This window comes from Coloeus monedula, assembly GCF_965178545.1.
Source record: "Coloeus monedula genome assembly, chromosome: 20".
NCBI lineage: Eukaryota > Metazoa > Chordata > Aves > Passeriformes > Corvidae > Coloeus > Coloeus monedula.
In genome coordinates, this window is record NC_138800.1 from 8,982,973 (window position 1) to 9,002,959 (window position 19,987).

At 42.1% G+C, this 19,987-nt stretch overlaps 1 protein-coding gene across 7 annotated transcripts in view; it reads right to left on the bottom strand.

The window, feature by feature from the left end:
• The window catches only part of BCAS3 (BCAS3 microtubule associated cell migration factor), a 300,156-nt gene that overhangs the window by 87,379 nt on the left and 192,790 nt on the right, over positions 1-19,987 (bottom strand). The window contains exon 24 of one of the 7 annotated variants that reach the window (XM_082294447.1): positions 11,471-11,604. The exons of the other annotated variants lie outside the window; for them this stretch is intronic. Coding sequence (XP_082150573.1) covers positions 11,579-11,604 — 26 coding nt within the window. The 3' untranslated portion in view covers positions 11,471-11,578. Of the gene's footprint in view, positions 1-11,470; positions 11,605-19,987 lie in introns of those variants that run through there. 7 annotated transcript variants of the gene reach the window in all.

Genomic DNA, 19,987 nt, shown 5'->3' on the forward strand with positions numbered 1-19,987 from the left:
TTTGTTGTTCGTTAAGCTGCAGTTTCAGAAGGTGAAGGGAACCCTTAAAATCCTCCATTTCAGGAAATATCAGGCATCTGGACATCACTGTTACCCTGTTTGTACCAACAAATGTGCTAGGAAAGAACAGCTCAGCTATCCAGTTTTAGCTGTGCACTCCTTAAATCCCAAATCCTGCTCTCCTGGCATTTGGCTCTTACACACCTCCACTATTAATTCCTTTTCAGGGTAATTAACTTTCTCAACAGCCCAAACTTCACCTCCAACTCCTCCTGTGATGTCTCTAACACTTCCCTAATACCTTTTTAACTTGTATTACTTGATAGAACACAGGCCAGGATATTTCGCAGTGGGAACTGCATCCAGTGCCTGGAGAACAACCACTTTCCAGTGTTTTCCTCTTATACAATTAAAATATTTGAAGTGGCAAAGCCCCTCTCTCACGCTGGATTGGGATTCACATCATGCAAGTCAACTGCAGTTTATTGTTGCTCTTTCAAGTTCTTTTTATCTTCAGAATTATCAGAGCCTGTAATTTTTTTTTTTAATGTTGTTTTTAAAAACATTTTTCAGTATGCAGATGTGCTTGTGAAGATTAATGGACTGGGAACACTGAAATCTTGTATTAATCAACTACAAGGGAAGGCAACTGCTGAGTAAAATTTTCCATAGTGCTGCACACAGGAGTTTATCCAGAGAGCTCCTTGTCTTGGAGGAGCTTCTGTGAGTTCTGCACTGAGACCAGTCATGGGTGACTCTTCCTGAACTGTTCCCTGAGCACTGAACAAGCCACACTATGGGGAACCCTGTCCAGTGTTTATCATGGTCCCTGCTATCAAAAATAGCTGATTTGTTCCATGTGCCAGTTAATCTTTGGGCTTTTTGATGGGAACCATCCCTCCCTGGAGGATCATCACTCCCAAAGTGCAACTGCACACTGACCTCAGGCCACGGGGTGCAGAGCCATGAGAAACCCCAGCCTCAGGAATCAGCAAAGTTCTCCTCAAAAGGATATTCCACCCCATCACCTGGCAGAGAGAGGCTCACCCCAGAGGGGAACAGACCTGGGGAAGGGGCTGGAGCACCAGGAGAGCCTGAGGGAGCTGGGGGGGCTCAGCCTGGAGAGAAGGAGGCTCAGGGGGGACCTTCTCACTCCACAACTCAGTGAAAGGAGGTTTGGGGCAAGGTGGGGTTCACCTCTTCTCTCAGGTAACAAGCAATGGGGTGAGAGGAAATGGCCTCAAGCGGCACCAGGAGAGGTTTAGGTTGGATGTTTGGGAAATTCCTTCGCTCTAAGGGCTGTCCAGCCTTGTCACAGCTGTGTGGATGTGGCACTTGGGGACATGGGTTAGTGGTGGCCTTAGCAGTGCTGGGGAATGCTTGGACTCCATGATCTGAGAGGTATTTTCCAATTTAAATTATTCTATGGCTCTAAATGCTTTAAATACAGATTATATGGAGCTAAATTTGCTTTCTGTAGTAGGATAATGCAAAGAACCCAACCCCAAACCAGGGACTGAGGGCAGCGTGCGTGCACACATTTCATTAACGGATAGGTTAATTACCCCAATTTTGTTACTAATTGGATCAGTTTAAACCTGCTGCATAGGAAGTCTCTTGGCAGACACAAACATCACCATAATTACAAAAACAACTGGTTTCTCCAGTTACGTAATTCCACCAATTAAGTAATTCCTCCACATGTAAAGCAAACCCAACCAAAGCCATTGGGGTAGTTTTGACTCATTTTCAGCAACGTGCTGCTTCCCAGTGCTTGATGCCTACAAAATCCAGCACCATTCCTCATGGCAATCCTTTCCAAGGGCAGATCCATTCCTGCTGTGTGAAAGGACTCGATGGAATTTGCCAGAGTGACAGGAAAACAAGTTCTGTGAGAAGGAAAACCCACCTAAGCTTTCAAGTGCAGCTTTTGGTATAAATCTTTGAGGTTTGGAAGGTTTGATCCCAGTTTGAGGGATACCACCACCCTTGCTTTGAGCCTTTCTCCCTGGGATTGCTACAAAGCAAAGATTTCCTGCAGCAGCACAAGGCTCCAAATAGTTTGGGATTTGCCAAAACCAGAGAGAGCTGGATATCTCACAAGAAAAGCTGGGTTTTACTGATCATGTTAAATAGTTTGTCAAGGCAGACTGTGGTGAGTGATAAAGCTGCTGGCCTGTGATCAGTTCTCCTCTCACCAGCAGGTACTACTCAGGTCAACTGAAATTATTAAATCAACAGAAATTACTATCTGGAATAAATGTGAGTAAATTGTTTCTGATTCTATGAAAACAAAAGGCAAAACCAATTTTGTTTTTTACTTTTTAACTTCCTAAACAAAATAGAAATTCTGTAATTCTTTAGAAAATTAAAAACCACAAATAAATCTCTTTTTTTTCATGACTGACATTTGCTATTCAAAGCTCAGGGACCTCCTCAGTAAGTATTTCCAAGGCTTGTGCTCCTGACAAGTTGCCTGTTAATACTGATTGAACAGTTCCTATAGGCAGCAGGAGTCCTCAAGTGTTTCCTTCTAGAAGGAAGCTGCTGAGCTTGATATGAACCCAACAAAAAATATATTTAGCTGCTCCCTGTACCACACAGTTTTATCTCCAGGGAGTTTCTGCCATCACATCTCTAATAGGAGATTTCATGTGAAGTTCTGGAAGTCAAATAATGTCCCACCTACCAATACATTAACAGAGATCAAAATTAAGAGTCTCCCTTACCCTACATATAATAATACTGAATGTTCATCTGCTGAAAAAAAGCAGATAAATTAAAAACCATTGCAGTTTGTAAAAGAGCACAGCTTGGGAAATAACCTTTGGAGCCACTGGAAAAACTCAGAGTTCAATCAACTTTATTTCCAGTACAAAAGCAATTAGATTTTTCCCATCAGAAATCAGATGAAGTAGTAAATTAGGATTTGCTGGTGATGGGAATTCTTAACTTGTGGCATAAATAGAATTGCCTTATTATTATTTTCGGCTATGGCCATCTATCTAAACCTCCATTCCAAGAACAATTTGTGAGAAAAAAGCTGCATCACAGAGTTATCATGATATCTACATTTAATTTGAGTTTTCCTCCTTCTTTTTAAGCAAAAGTTACTTTAATTAGGCTTTAAACAACAATAAACCCACAAGAACTAACAGATCTGGCTGCTGTTCCATTCGCCCAAGACTCCAACTGCACTGAGAAATCTTATTTAAACAACTCTCAAACCATTTGCATCCCTGCTATCCTCAGAAGGCTACAAATATTTCTGTGTGTTCCACCAGTGCTGAGAAATCAAAGTTGCCCAATGTCCTGGTTCCAGAAGGACAAGTTCTTCCTTGAGCCATGGCCATGCAAAATGCTGAGTGTTGGATCCAAAGCCAACAGCTCCTGCTCCTTCCCAGGAGCCCACGGCACACAAATCTCCCTTTCTGGAGCAGCCACCACTGGGAAGGTCACGTTGTAAAGCCACTCCATTAAAACAGTAATTCAAGAGTAAACATTAACTTGCAATTTTTCCTTAGGTCTTTCTTACTTCCAGTTGATACCATTCCTCCCAGACCAAGCTGCACCTTATGGATCTGCATGTTTATCTTGATGAAAAATCTTTAACTTCTCCGTTTTCAAGGCAAGAACAGCCACGTCCTTCCATTCAGACAGACCCTGCTCCCTGTTCTCCCAGCTCCCACAGCATTGTGGCTGCAGCAATCACATGTTATCCATATTATTTGTCACTGACAGAAGTACACTGGGACAGGGAAGAACTGCCATGAGAAAGGAAATGAACTTTTCCACGCTTTAATGAATGGGAACTTTTATTCTGTACGAAGAAGACCAAAGATAAAACTCCAGGTACAGCCTGGTAAACATTATCTAGCAGGTGGGCTCTTGCAAACACTCTGGACAGTCTTGATTGCTTGAATTTCAATCCTTATTCCTCACTAAGGTTTTCAGAAAATGCAAACAACAAACAATTTCTTAAAAAAGAAACCAATGCACAGAGCTGCGTCAGGGAAAGCTGTCAACTGGCCCCACTCCATGGGAATTAATGCAAAGGCATTGATTTGTTCTAGGCTAATGATAAGGGCTCTTGGTTTAATTTTAGGAGAAGAACTTTCATTTTCTGACTGGCAACCAGAGCTATTTATTACACAACCAGAAAGCCAAAGTTCGACTTTGCAAGTGACTAATCAAAGCCAAGCCCTCTCCGTAGGAGAGGAGGGAAAACAAGTCAGGAATGGTCAACAGCAGTTTGTTAAAATGAAACCCAACTTCTGCCTCACACCCCCTGCCTCCTGCCCACCCTGGAGCAGCTCCACCAGGATTTCAAGCCAGTACTGAAGACAGTTTTCCAGAAGAATGAAAATCACAGCAATTCCAGGGATCACCCAGATCCTACACGGAACACAAACCTTTTTCACAGCAACAGGAAACACAAAAAGAAGAGAAATCCAAATAAAACCACAGCAATGCTGTCAGAAAGACAACAGGAAGACAAGGGAGTTCAACAACAAATTGCTGCTGGTATTCTTGCTCCTTATCTCAGAGGAATCCTGGAGGATAATGAACATCCCCTCCAAGTGCCACAGCATCCACCCGAGTGCTGGCATGGATACACGAGCGTGGATACAACTGTTTATCCCATTTCCTGGCCCGGAATTGTGTGTCTGAGCACTAACTGTAATATTTGGCACTTAGTCTTCTGCGTTCAAAGAGTTAAGCTATGTCCTATAAAGATAAAAATCTCCACTTTTATTACTTTGTATGGCTCCTACCAAACGAGGATCCAGCTGTAATTGTAACATTCCAAGCTCGGAAGGTGCCAAGTTTTACTAACTATAATTTAACTGGTCCAGCTGATGCAGTCCAAATTCTTGTTTGGATAATCAGCCTTTGTTTAAATATGGACTTAAAAAAAAAAAAAAAAAGGAAAGAAAGACAGAAAGAAAGAAAGCCCAGGCCAGCATTAGCCTCCAGGCATGTCATGTGAGCTGATTACCCTGCAGCAGTAGCAGACACTCATGCACAAGAGGAGGATTATTTTGCCAGAATTACTGTTACGGTAACACAGAATCAGAGCTTCTCTCCCCCCAGCCCCCACCCTTTTTCTTTTCTTCCCTTTTTTTTTTTTCCTCCCCCCCCTCCACAATTCACAAGTCTTCTTTCCAAGTTCAAATGAAGTTTAAAGGTGAAAAGGGCAAGAAAGTTTCATGACTGGCTGTTGAAAGAGGGAGAAATAACCAGGGTCTCCAAGTTTGCGTTTACTAAAAGCTCAACAATTTTGTATTTTGCTGCAATTCATAACTGCACAAATCCCTTTTGTTGGGTCTGTTTGGACTGAAATTAAACACTTGTTAATAATTTATAACTTAATATCATTAGAAAATAATAATAACTGTCAAGCAACTACAGTCAATACATAAAGCAAATTGAGTGGCTCGTTAGATTATTTGTCAGAGCAACCATTTTTATATATTTTAGCTTATTTCTACTGCGAAGAGTGGTTAAAGAGCCACCCAGCTTGCTTGGAAATCATTTCTCCACCAGCTGGGAGCAATTCCCAAATTGCTGCACCTCACCCACATCCAAGTGATGCTGGCTCACTTTAAAAGCACTCCAGCCTGACTCCAGGAGGTGCCTTAAAAGTGCTGGAGGAGGGATGGCCAAAGCCCTTTGCTGCTCACTGACCAAAAATGCATCCCACACTGCCCATGCTTTGCTCTAAATCTGACATCTGCATGGAAGCAAAACAGTGGCCAACAAACCACCTGTCAAAATGAGGCATTTATGAAAAGAAAATTCTTAATTCTATTTGTTGGTCAAGGACCTGAGCTGCACAAAGCACAAGGGCCAGCACGAAGCTGGTGCTGCCTTCCCCAGAGCTGAGTGCAAACAGAACAAATACTTGTGTGTGTGTGAGGGATTTTGGGAAGTAAAACTCACTTGTAAAATGTCACAGGCTGTGGTTCTTCTTCAGAATCCATGAGTGTGGCTTTTTGGAAAAACAGATAGAAACACAGAATCCCAGAGCAGTTTGGGTTGGAAGGACCTTAAAGCTCATCCAGTTCCACCCCCTGCCATGGGCAGGGACACCTTCCACTAGCCCAGGGTGCTCCAAGCTCTGTCCAGCCTGGCCTTGGACACTTCCAGGGATCCAGGGGCAGCCACAGCTGCTCTGGGAAACCTCTGCCAGAATTCCTCCCCAATATCCCATCCAACCCCACTCTCTTTCAGTTTGACATCAAAGCTCATCAGACATCTGACCTATTTTAACACTTTTCTCTCTGTGTGAGCACCTGTGGCAATTCTACTGTTGTTGCATATTAATCTGTGAAGTTGAAAACACAGCATTTAAGTATACTAAACAAGCAAGTTCAGATTAAAAAAATTAATCTGAGGCAGTCTGCCCCGATCCTGAGCTCGTGTAAACTGATTTAAGTCAGTGGTGCCAGAAGAACTGGCATTAGTCAGGGCTCTACTCTTGTTTTCATCTATTTCTCTGATATGATTTCTAATGTATTTACTGACTAAGTCTTTTCTTTTATTCCTTTCAAACTCCTTCTCCGTCTCTTGACTTTGTCTCTTCTGTCCCTTCTGCCTGCAGACTGAAAGCTGAACAGACACATCCAGAGAGAGCCATCTGCCCCCACCTTTTCCTCTCTCAGCTCTTCCCTTCCTCACTCTGCCCTGTTTTCTTCCCAGGATTTCTTGTCTTATATTCCTGGAATATTTCAAGGAAGCAGAGAAAGCTCCAAACATTGCAGGTTATTTACAGCACAACAGTTCTCAAAATATTATTTAATTTACTGAAGCTGAGGAGCTGGCCAGTGTCCTCATGTACAAACAGGCTTTGGGGCCCTTTAAAGTGACCATGCAAATAAAAAAGGCAATAAGAGAAATGGTATTTTATTCAATTTATTTTTAAAGTCTTCCATGCTTCTCCCCAATATCAAATGGTGCCTACAGAGGAACCAGAAGATTCCACTCTGATTAGTGACAGTAGGTCCTTATGAGTTGTAATTAACTCTTTTAGTTCTTCAATCATTAATTAAATGTGGAAGGCTCCCTTTTTTTTGAAGGGAATGTTCACACTGGAAAAAATATAGGAATCGATAAAATTGATCTACAACATATTTTTACTTGAGAAAGGATTACAAGGTTGAATCTTAGCATTATATACTTAAAACCATTTCTTGTTCCACTGCCTTTACAGTTCCAAAAAAAATGTACATTTTGGAGACAAAGGCCTTTATCCTCTTAAGTGCTGTGGATTTCATGCCAATCTCCCAATATAAAGCAGACTTCAGACTTAGACCCAAGAGAAATGGTCTCGGAAAGATTAGATTTTCCACCACAAAATAAAACCCTTGTGTGGGGAACCACACCAGCTCCAACACCTCCTTCCTCCTAAGTACTTGTCTGACAGGGAGAAACACCCCCAGCCTATCCCAGGCCCCCTCCTCCAAATTGAAGTGGTTTGATTATTCCTCTGCTCTTGTGCCAGCCAGTCTTAACACATGTAAAATTTCCAGAATTGTCACATTTACCTGAATATCCACAGATTTTTTAGTTTGTTTTTTTTTTAATTATTCCGTATTATTTTGCAACACAGAGTAAGTTTGCTCTTAATATTATTGTACAAAGTTAATTCTCACTGGTGATGGGAAATAGACAAACTCAGTGTAAGTAGCACATGACGAACATAATGATGAAAAAGTCTTTTAAATCAGCAAGATATTTTTAAGACTTGCCCATCAAAGGTGTGCACCTTTAATAGGAACAGTATATTATATGGAATTAATGATGCCAAGTACCTGGCAGCTCCATAAATACAAGAGCAAGCTTTCTTAAACTACTCATGGGGTAGAAAGGTATTTTATCAATCATCCCCATATTAGAAAACACAGATTTTTCAGGATATTTCAAACCCCATTGCCAGTAACAAAGTAGGACAAGCAGGGAAAGCAGAGAAATACAGATTCAATACAATGTAGCTGCTGAGGATTAAATTTTAACACCACCAAAGCCACACAGGAAAGAATGAATTCAAGAATCAGAAGATTAAAACTGCATGTAGTCAGTTTGGGATTGGTGAGCTACAGATGGAAACTTTCTTGACAACACACAGTTTAAATTCTAGTTAGGATATTCTGAGATTAAATGCTCCTACGATTCTTGAGCACATCACTTTTTTCCTACTGGCTACTGTGATACAAAAGACATCTCCTGCAAACATAGAACTGGTAAAAAAAAAGTGCAAGTAAAAGCCATTTAGGTTTCCAGCAAAGACATCAAAGCAAACCAGCTAATGGACATCCAGGGTAGTCAAATCACTCCTGCAAAATCCATTAGTTACTAAAAGTTCTGGAGGGCTCAGTTTTTACAGTAAAACCTGTAAAAACTCAGTATCCAGTTTCTCTGTTGGGACACTGAGGTGTGAAGATCCAAACGATGCTGGAACTGAACTTGTATATTTGAACCTTTTGAACTCCAGCTGCCCTTCATAAATTACTTTACCACCGGCTTTAACACGTTCCCAACCCACCGTGCAAGAAAAGGGAGGAATCATTAAAAAAACCTGGAAATGGAACTGAACTTTCTAACACTTCCAGTGGAATTTGCCTTGGTTCAAAAGACAAGCACCTATGGCAAGGCTGGGGGATGAGGAAAAGCTTCCAGATAGTGCAGTGAAATAACATCTGGTTTCACACTATGAAAACAGAGTGGCCAATCCCCCTCCCCAACCCCAAAGCCAGTGGAAGTGAATGGAAATGGCCCCATACAGGAACAAGCAGTTGCTCCTTTCCGTCTGGAAACGCTGTCAGATGGAAGCAAATTCCACCAAATTCCCAACTGGTACAAGAACTTCATCTTGCACCTCAGAACGGGACGTGCTGCCCTGGATGGACACGGCTTTGGGATGCAGGGGGTCCTCACCACACCCCATCCACAGGGAGACAGAGATTCACCCTTCCCTTGAGGGAAGCTCAAATGTTTAGAGTTTAGAAACTAATCCAACTTCAAGACAACAGCAATAAAGATTCTTAATTAATTTTAAGGTGAATTAAACTGCAGACAGCAGCTCAGAAGCTCAAACACAACGTTTCCTGCTTTCCATGGGAAATGAGCACAGGGAGCAGGTCCCTCCTCATTATTTTTCAGACTATCACTGTGTTTATAGACAGTCAGTCACTGGGATTTCGGGGGAAAATGAAGGCTTTAAGTCCAGAAGAATGGCAAGGCTGGTTCCCAAACAGGACAGCACATTATCCTAACCAAACCAGATATTCCTTTCTCCTACCCCTTCCCTGCCTGCAGAGAGCTCAGCATCCAAAGCAGCAACACAGAATCCAAACCTCCACAGGAACTCTTCAGCCCCAGTCCTGCCAGCGTAAGGAGTTTCTTTGGGTACAGGAAAGTCACCAATTTTTTTATTTTCCATCTGAGATTTGTCATTTCCAAATGAGGAAGCTGCCCATCTTAGAGGAATGTGCTTTCAAGAGGTCACCTACCATAAAAATACTGCTTTTCTCTTTGGATTATGATGTTATCACATTATATCTGGACACTGCATTTCACTTTCTCTTTAAAATGATCTTGCTAAGCAGCAAAGGGACACAGCAGCTCCCATTTACAGGTCACCTCAGGTCTCCTGAACAAACTATGCCCCAGGGTTTTAGTGAAACTCAGGAATTCCAAAAGCAAAGCACATTGCCCTTAGCACACAAAATGCGTCTGATTCGCAGAATGACACAAATGTACAAGAAAAAAAAAGGATGTCTGATTATTTTTTGTAATGGATGGCTTTTAGATGGGCAGAACACACTTAGGCATTTCTTAAAGCCTCAAACCACGGGTGATTTCCAACAAAGGCCTTGTGTGAAGTGCTGCTGGCTTATCACAAAGACTTGGAAAAAGAATTTTCAGGGGTTGAACTCTGAGTTTTAACCCTGGACAAAGAATCAGATGCTGCCAAGTGTGCGCTCCTTAGTCCTGTGGTGCCGCCACAGCTCTTGAATCCTTCAGATTGATGAATTTGTGTGAAATTATTTGACATTTCAAAAGAAAATAAATAAAAAAGGAAAACGACACAACTTTCTGAGTAAAGTCCATGGCACAGTTTGCCTGTTTAAGGAATAAGATGCATGAAATCTTAATAAATGTGGGCTTGCAATTTATGGAATTACCACTTCCATTAATTACGACTCCTAGTGAGACATTACAGTGGACCACGTGGACAGTCCAACCCAGATGAATGAACACAGATGTTAAAAATGATCACTAGAGCTCACGTAACTTAACCTGTTTTACTTCCCACTTGCACGAAGAAAAACTTGTGGTTTCTCCTTCCCTCTCCCCCAGCACAGACTGGCTTTCTTTCCGTGGCTTCCCCGCTTGGAAATGAGCCACGGATCATTTACAGACTTCCGAGGTTCGGTGGGGCACTTTCTGAGGATCCCTTCAGAAAATGGGACCACATTTCAAAGCAGAGGGACGCAGGTAGGAGCCTTCAAAAAACAGGCCAGCAGCCAGAGTGGTCATCAGTAATTTTTGTTTAAATGTATTAACATCATAATTTAGAGCATTCACATAATCCAAGTATCCCCCCACCGTGCACGGGGATCTGCAGTCATTACATCTCATCAGCCAGAAAGGATTCACATTTCTGACATTAAACAAACAGTAGACAAGGCCCCAAACCCAAATCACAGCAACAACCCCCCTTTGCCAAACCCAATCCCACGGAATTCAGGAAGCAGAGGTATATCCGAGCTCTTATCCCTGGGAGCTCAGTGGTTTGGGACTCCCAAGCAGCGTCAGTAGGTAAATGCCCAGGCTGATCTCCTCTAAGAGCCACGGCTTCATCTGCTGGGAGGCCTTACAAACCAGCAGAGATCAGTCCTGCCTGATGCAAATGTTAAGTCATAAGAATAACATTACATAATGTACAACGAAATGTTAATTGACGAGGCTCAGGTCAAGGCCTGGATGTGCTACAACGCACCAGCCCCACGACGAGAGGGCACAAATGAACGAGAGAGTTCTCACAACACTTCTGCCTGTTAGGCCAGTTTTGGTTTATATATTTTGTTTCACTCATTGATAATCTTACAGACAAGGAAAACCATGCTGCTGGGGAAGGACTAAATCACACCAAAAGAGCTAAGGTTTTTAGATGAAACAAGAAGCTGATTACACATGCACTGAGTATACCAGTCACTAAGCGTTTCTGGATTGCAGGGATAAGATACTCTCTTTGCTTATTACTGCCTCCTTGATCCAAAGAGATTTAAGCAACTGTTTTCAATTAGATGTTTTTAAGCTAGTAAAACTACATCCATAAAGACATATTTATAGAACAACTTAAAACGAGAAGAATTAAAATGACTACAAAACTGATGAATTCCATTCCCCCACCAACCCCCTCCCCACCCCGAATCATTTACTGACCATTAACGAGCAAAAAGCACTGCAATTTTAAGAATTAATCCAGTGTTGCAAAATTAAATCAGATACACTAGGAGGGATAATGACAAACTGGTGGCTCCAGCGTTGTCAGTTTGCGGGTGATACAAGTTCAAGTCGTCTGTGCTAGTGGCCACTCTGTTGGAACAAACATGAACATAAAAGGGAACATTAAAAGTGCAGCAGCACCAATCAATTCTGTCACTGAGGATGCGGGCTCAGAAGTGGCAGAGGGTAAATATTGCATTTTAGAAAGGAGCTGCCCAGTTCCGTGACTGCAAGACCTCAGCGCACGGAAATAAAGGAAGCGGCAGCACTGGAAGTAAATGAGAGGGAGAGGATCCTCATTTCCCTCTAAATTCCAGAGCACAAGAGCCTGGCAGTGTGGCTTTGCCACACATGACTGCTTTCAGCCCCAGGAACCCATGAGGAATATTCTGAGAGCTCCAGGAACAAAACCGAGCTTTGATAGTTCTCATCCGACAGCTGCTTAAACAAAATTTGCCTAAAACGCTCTGCAGCATGTGACTGGAAATATTTGCAGGATGAGTCGCCTCATCTCTGGCACTGGAGAACACAGAGCCATGGCAGAGGTTTGGGATGGCCAGAGCCACAAGCAGGGACACCCTCAGCTCTGCCAAAGCCAGCACTGATCTGCTGCTCACTGACATCTCTATTTTATACCTGACTGGCCCACGCTGGAGACAAAATAACTCATAAGGAAAGCCCCACTCCAGCCCTGCCCCCTCCTGCTGCTAAATCCATCTGAAGAAGCTTGAGGCATCCTAAATTTTATCTTCCCTAAACTTCCCTACAAGCTCAATTTGTTCCTACCTAAGCACATCATGAAAACACTTAAAAGCACATTAACAGTGGAGTGACTGGGAGATTCAAATACATCACTTAAACATACATATTTTATACATTTAATACCATCCAGAATCAGGCCATAAATACAAATGGATGTTACAGACCATGACCCAGAGTCTCAGTCTGTCACTGTGGCCTTGGCCTGGGCACCCGGGGTGATGGGTGCTGTGCCCTGGACCTGGGAACCTCAGGGAAGCACAAGAGACATTTTGTTTGCCTTTTTTTTTTTAAATTAAGGCCCTGCAGTTTACATTTGCTGCACGTGCTGAAGAAGCACATGCAACGTGAGGAAATTTTAGCAATTATTTTGTGTGATTGAACCTAGAGTTACACACAGGGTCTGTTTTTAAGGAAACTCTTCAGCCTTGAAGTAAGGAAGCGCTCTTTGGCTATGCAGCACCTTGCCTGTCCCCAGAAATGTGGGATAAAAACATATTTGGGAATAAAGGGAAGGAGACAGGGAGGATTCAAGTAGTGACATAACCTGTGCAATTGCAGGCTGGTTTTTGTTCCATGATGTTCAAGAAACAGCTGCAGTGAGGAATTCATCCCTTAAATCTCTGCATTGACCCTGCACAGCCCAAACCTATTGGATAGGCAGATCCTCACAAACCTACTGGAATCACTTCACGCATCCAGATGAGCCACGGGATCATCCAGGTTGGAAAGGACCTCCAGGATCATGGAGTCCAACCATAAGAGGCATAATTACATCTGACTCCCCCTTTTGAATTGATGTGTCTCTGACCCTCTGACTTCTAATTGGGTTTGATCATGCTTAGAATGTGTTAAGAAACAAGATTAAAAGCATTCCATTTTTGTTTATGGGAAATTCAGGAATGACCAGGCCAATCCAATGCCTTTTATTCACCAAGTGTCTTTCTGCAGAGTAAAGGATGGCTGGTGTGAGCAAAAGTTGCAGGATAAAAGGAAAAGCCAAGTTTCATACAATTATATCCAGATTGGCAGAGCAAATCTATGAGATAGAAGTGAACATAAAAGCAAGTGAAGTAACACGGACAGAGAGGCAGCAAACAACCTTGCCTAAGGCACAACACTAATGCCAGACTAACTTCAAAGCAGCCACTGAACCAGCACAGGTGACAAACAATCTGCATAAAAATAAGTCTAAAGCAGCACCAGCTCCTTTTCCTTCCCTTAGTCCCTTCTGCTCTTGCTCATTTAAACTCTTTTTTAAAATTTTAGACATGGAACAATGTCTATAAACAAGAATGCAGCATTTTGGCTACAAGTTTCCTCAAATAAACTCTGAACGAGAAGCCCACCACATCAGCAGCTTTATTCTGCCTATTTCTTTTTGTTTTGTTAATTGTAATTTATAATGAACCTCTTCCCCAGTAAGCTGACTCAGGGAAAAACCACTCTGAAAGGCATCAGCTACTGATGAATTGTTTTTATTTATTAAGTTAGAGAAACAAACCCACAGTGGTTCTCAGCGCTGCAACTTGCAGCAGAACCCACAAGCTTGGAGGCAGAAAGTGTGAAAGTCAGAGCTCTGCTCTGAACAGCTCCTCCATTTAGTTACTGGGGGGCTGAAATTCCAGAGAAAAGGGTTTTTCCCTCTCTCTTAACCTAAAGATTTGGTCCTTTGAGCAGCTGCTTTGGACTTAAGAAAGCACCACAAAAGCCACTGCCTTCAGTGCATTAAAAACTGAAATAATGGGTATTAAGCAGAAGTAGCTTTTATATACCCTGATATTTGAGAGGTTCAGCCTGCACAGGGCTTTGCTGAAAGAAGAGTGGATGGAAGAATAGAGTTAAGAAAAGCATTTAATCCTGCTGAGTTCCAAAGACCTTTGGATTTTGCTTTTAAGTTTTAGCACACTAGAGATTCACATTTTACTTTCCCTCAGGATTTGAGACTGAGGACACTGAGGAGAATCTCTTGATTTTTAGACACCCCTTGGTCCTGGGACATCACACCAAGGAAGGTGGGGTTCCCTTGCTGGGATTTCTTCCCTTAAACATGCAGTTGGTGAAGAAATTAATAATTTTCAATAATAACACTTTGGGATTCCCTTATTTAAGACAGAATCCTCTTTGAATAGTGATATTTTATATCATGAGCCTCTACCTTTGGCCATCAGCTCTTCTTCTGCTCACCCACTCACCACTGTTTTATTCAATCTCACACAACTTTCATGGAAAGAACCAAAATACCCTAAAATTTGCACATGCAATCAAAAGGAAACTTATTCACATAGTTAGGACATGCTTTTTCATGCACTGCTGGTTACTGGAAAGTTTAACTTTTGTTAGAGGATAGAAATAAAACAGAAACAGGAAAGTGGATATTTGTCTAACTTATTTCAAGTGTACATATTTTGGGTAATTTTATTTTTTCCCTGTGACATAGAATAGAGACTTTTCTTGGAGACTGTAATAGCCCTCAGCGTGTTTTCCACCAAGAATGCAAAAAAGAAACACTTTTGCTGAAGAAGTCACGGAAACTGGTAAATTGAAGACACAAGCCCTCATTGAAAACCTATAATTTTTTAATTAAATTTACATGTCAGTGGATCTTTTGAGCTTGGCCTGTGTGTTTTTTATAATGTACGTTTCTCGTGCTTTTTCCCATGGGTATTTCTGCACTATTTCCAAACCGGGATTACTCAAGTTGAAGTGTGATAAAGGGCACATTATAGTTATATTAAGCAAAATAGGGAGGAGAAAGCTTTTCCATAGTCCAAAGAAAGCTGTTCTCCAAGCCTCATTTCTGGTAACAAGCAGAGCAAGGCAACCACTCAGCTAGAAACTGCTGCCATCAAATCAATGCTTTGTCTTGAGAAAGGGGGGATTTATTCCATCCTATTCTGTTTTCTGCTGAAAAATAAAGGTTGTTTGCTTCAAAACCGTTAAGTCTTGCTCTGGGGTATCATGGAAAGCATGTTGTGAGCAGCAAAACAGCAGGGGAAAGCTCCATGTTGTGCACTGGTGTAAATGTCTGATCGTGTTTGGAGGAGCTGCAGAGGAGGGGATTTGTGGACGCAGTTTGGGTTCCCTGCTCTTCCCAGCGGTTTCACAGCCGTGTTGCTCCTCTTCACAGCTCCCCTGAAAGATGCAGGGACTTGCACGGTGCCTGGCCCAAATCAGGAGGACTTGTCAACAGTGCTGCAGCCACAGAGATGGGCAGCAGCTGGATGGGGAAGGGAAGGGAAGGGAAGGAAAGGGAAGGAAAGGAGGGCACGTCAGCTCAGAGCGGCAGAAAAGCTTTTTCACGGCAGCTATTTGCAACCCTCCAAGGAGCTACAGAGGCTGCCCATTAAAACCCTGTTAAAACACTTCTGATGTTGTCAGCAGTGGAGAGCTGAAATAGCACAGTGATCACCGAGATACTATCTGCCTCAAGCAGTTCAGTGGTACTGTCAATAATATGAGCAAGAAGGTACAAGATGAGCAACAACCTAATTCCTGCATCAAAATTTCATAAACTCCCTCAGCTGGTAAACACTAGAGATGTGGGTAAACACAGGCCAGCCAATAAACCACCCAGAAAAGATGACCTCTGGAATCTTTCCCAAAAGCTTTGAACCTTTAAGTTAATTTACACTTTGACAGCAAAGCAGAGTGATGGTGAGGGGAAGGCAAGAGGGATGAGGTGATGCCTCTCCCATCAGTGTTCCCAAGCTGCTTCTCAGCTCCACATTCCTGACAGTGCCCAAGGAAAAACCACAGCACCACTTTTATGCATACACCCTTCCAAATATCCCAGGCTACAGTTTCTCCCTACTTTCCTCTGCTTTGATTTTTGATTGATCTTCAGTACTAATTCCTTGGGATAATTTTTGCAAGTATATTCTTACCAGGTAGGAAAACTTGCCACTTCTAGAGGAAAGCGACATCTTGCTTGAAAATAGACCTCCTGATGTGCCAGGGTACTAAAACTGTGAGTAATGACAGCAGAATCATCTACTTCTCTGCTACTCTGCTCGTGAGTAAGTGCTACTCGCAGTGAGTAATGCCTGGAGAAACAGGGCCAAGGTGAAGTTATTTATAAATACAGTAGCCACTGAGTAAGAGCTTAGCTATGAATTCACTGCTCTGGCTACAATTTCGTGAGAAAATGAACACAGCCAGCTTTTGGTTTTCCAGTTTTAAAAGCTATACACCCACTATAAACTGGCAAAAACAATTCAGGAAGGATCGGGGTGGTTATTTATAAAGCAACCATGATGGAGATCGTGTGCACCTCAGCTGAATGCAGGGTAAGCAGAGATGCTTTAACTCCTTAGGTGCTTCCTCAGGATGGCTGTGGCAGGCAGGGAAACCCTTAGACTTGACTTCAACCAGTCTCAGATGCTTTCCCCTTTTTATGCAATAAATACCCACTGCAGAGAGCCAAAAGCCAGAGGTTGCTGCAAATCAAGCAAAGAATTAGACTGCCACCTGCTCAGCAGTGCTGGGTTTAGGGGTCAGAATATCCCTCCACTTCTTAATAGGAAGGGACTGTGCTGGGGGTCTCAGAGCAAACTCCTGTCAGGGGCACCCTGGATCTGCACAGATCCAGCATGTTGAGGAATACTTTTGAATTGTTGCTGTAAGTCCAGAATGAAGCAAAGGAATAATAACATATTTGGGCATTAAAAAAAAAAAGGGGACTGGGAAAACACTGGGATAACAGGATCAAGCTCACCACTCTCCTGAAGTTCCTACACAGGAACACGTGATTTCCCAGTGCACTCTGCAGAATAAATGGATATTTTCCAACTCCCACATTACAGGTCATGACTTCCTGGTGCTAATTTGGATTCTGCTGAGGAACTTTTTATCGACTGGAGTTCAGAGAGCAAGGCACAGCTAGAGACTTTGGGCTTGGCACTGTGTGTTTGAAGGCTGGTTTATAGAAAACTCTGGTTTTTACCCCACAAGGACATATGGCTCAGATTTGGGATGGAAGCAGACACTTGGAAAACCAGAAGGAACAATTCCCCAATTTAATTCTGAATTGCAAATGCAGAAGGGATGGCTTCTTAGGGGATTTTTAAACCAATTGCCAGCTTTACTATCTGTTATGCTTTCAGTTTGGAGAGTCCAAGGGGGATATTTTCACCTTGACACACAAAGTTACACATCAAACTAAGCTCTCCATCTTTTAGGGGGGGAAGTTGGTTATTTTAGTGCCACTCAGCCCCCTGCAAGTGGCCAAACTTCCTCTTGGACAAACCCTGAGCTCAGCAAGAGCCACCTGAAAAGTCTGATTAAAAACTTACAAATGCTAGCAGTACCTTGTACTTTTTTACGCCTTATGATTTTAACAAAGTTGTCTCTCCCCCTCTCCTTATCTAAAGGAAAGTTAAACCCATTCAGCATTAGAGAAAAGGAATACAAAAAGTAATGACAGCCTCATTCCCTCGCTCTCACGAGCCTGAAGTTAAATACCTGCCTTTGTACAACTGTTCCCCTTCTTTTATTAGCTAAATATTGTGGCACCAGAGCACGAAGAATAAAATTACAACCACTTGAGATGAGTGTAACTTTTACAAGAGTCAGATATCCCCAACAACCCGACAGTCAATAACCCAGCACAAATTAACTCTGGCAAATAATAGGTGTGTTGACCCTAAATTCATGAGGCAATAAAACCTACCAACAGCCCGTTGTTTTTAAAATACTCAGGCACTTCTCAAAGACAATATAGTTTTTGTTTGGGAGCAAGAAGATCATTAATTAGGAAAGCTTTTAAAAGAAGTTTTAGTATCATTAGCAAAAGCTAATGGGAAAATAAATTAAGTTACAACATCTGACACCAAGTTTGGAAAAGAAAGGCACTAAAACCCCAAAGCTGCCTAACCCTTACATGTCCCAAGAACTGCACCCATAGATCCCCTTCTCCACAGACCTCCATAACCACAATAAAAAAATTAAATTTCCTCCCTTTCTTATTGCATTTTGAGTTAGAGACATGTAGCTGCCAACACAGTGCAGTCACAGAGATATAATTTGAACCAACTTTGTTCACCCCTCCAACTCCACCACAATGAAAACACACTTAAGATACACAATCTAACAATCTGTTCTTCCAAATTTGATTTTTTTTTCTGAGAGCTTTTCAAGAATAGTAAAGCTCAGGTAGAGTTGCAAGTTCTTGTGCAATTCTTATTCCTTGAAAGAAAACAAATGTTCTAAATATTTTGAGATTCTGTTTAAAAAAAAAATTAAGTAATGCACCATGAAAGGTGGCCTAAAATATTTTATGGCTTGGAGGAAAATTCCCTTTTCCCTTGCCCTGGATGCTTTGCTCAGAGACGCCACAATGTCTGTCAAACAATCCTTGCATACGAAGGAAGGCACATAATGACATTGTCCATTATTTCAACCATGTCAGCGAAGGAATTATGAAAGATTTATACCTATTTCATATTAAAACTATTTAGTAAATGTCACATAGCACAGCAAAAAACCATGGGCACATGATTGAGAGGGCAGCAGGCTCAGTACAGAGCTCTCAAAGATGCCCAGCCAGAGCATATATGGCCATAAAACCCTACAGGGACACGCCACCTTCTTCTGGTTTTCTAGGAAGAAAGAAAATGTAGATTTTAAATACTATACAATTTAAAAAAGAAACAGTACAGAAAGTAAAATTAAATATTAATAACAAAAAAATCTGGAAAATTAACCGAGACAATTAAAGCTGCAACAGCTCAGTACATCAAACCCCCATCCCTGGACAGGCTGCCTAATTTAAGCAGAAGATGCACTTTCCTCTTCCCTTTTCCTTCAAGCTCTGCTTCTATGAGAAGTCAAGTAATTAACTTGCCAGGGGAAGAAATTTTCCTCTTCAATACCTTTACATTTGTGTAAAGCAAAATTATACAAAATGCTGATGCAAGCCCCAAAGGGAAGATCCTCGTGTGTGGAGCCCACCCCTGCCAAGGCCACCTTAAATCCACCCCGAGCTGATGCTGGCCCCGGCTGTCCCTGGGATGCACCAGGGCCCAGGTTCCTCCTGCTGGGATGGAGTTTATCCACAGGAAATACGAAGGGAAAATTCATGCTCAGCTGCTTAATGGGAACTGACATGGCCTCTCCAGAGAGGGAGAAACTTTGGATGTCAGGCAGGTTAGCATAGGGCAAGCAGACGGTCAATAAAATATTCAATAAAGGACTCTGATATGATAGATCTAATATTGTGGAAAAAGCCAGAAGTCCTTTTTTTTTTTGGTGGGAAAACAAATTTAAAATGGTGGTTAAAATCGTCTATACAATATTAACCTCCTAAAGCTTGAGAACAATCGTGGCTGGGTTTTGAGGACTTGTTAGAAAGGTAAAAACAGCTAAAGGCTCGTGTAGCACATGATACATTTCTGGGGAGAGGCAAAGTGGGTAATTCAGAATGAGGGCACTACTGTTTTTATAAAATCTGTTAAAAATTATTTCAAAACCAATCTTTAATTGTTAAAAAAAAAAAAAAAAAAAAAGAAAGAAAAAGAGTATCTACTGATCACCTAATTCACAGGATGCTCAGAAAACAGGCACAAACCTCCCCCAGTCTGGATCCCAGCAGAGATCCTGACCGGGGTCCCAGGGCTTGCTCCTCTCCTCCCCACCAGATCTAACCTGCTGCTCATTTCCCCAAGCAGGATTCCAACTAGGTTTCTTCTCCAAACAACCTTTCCATGACGGCTCT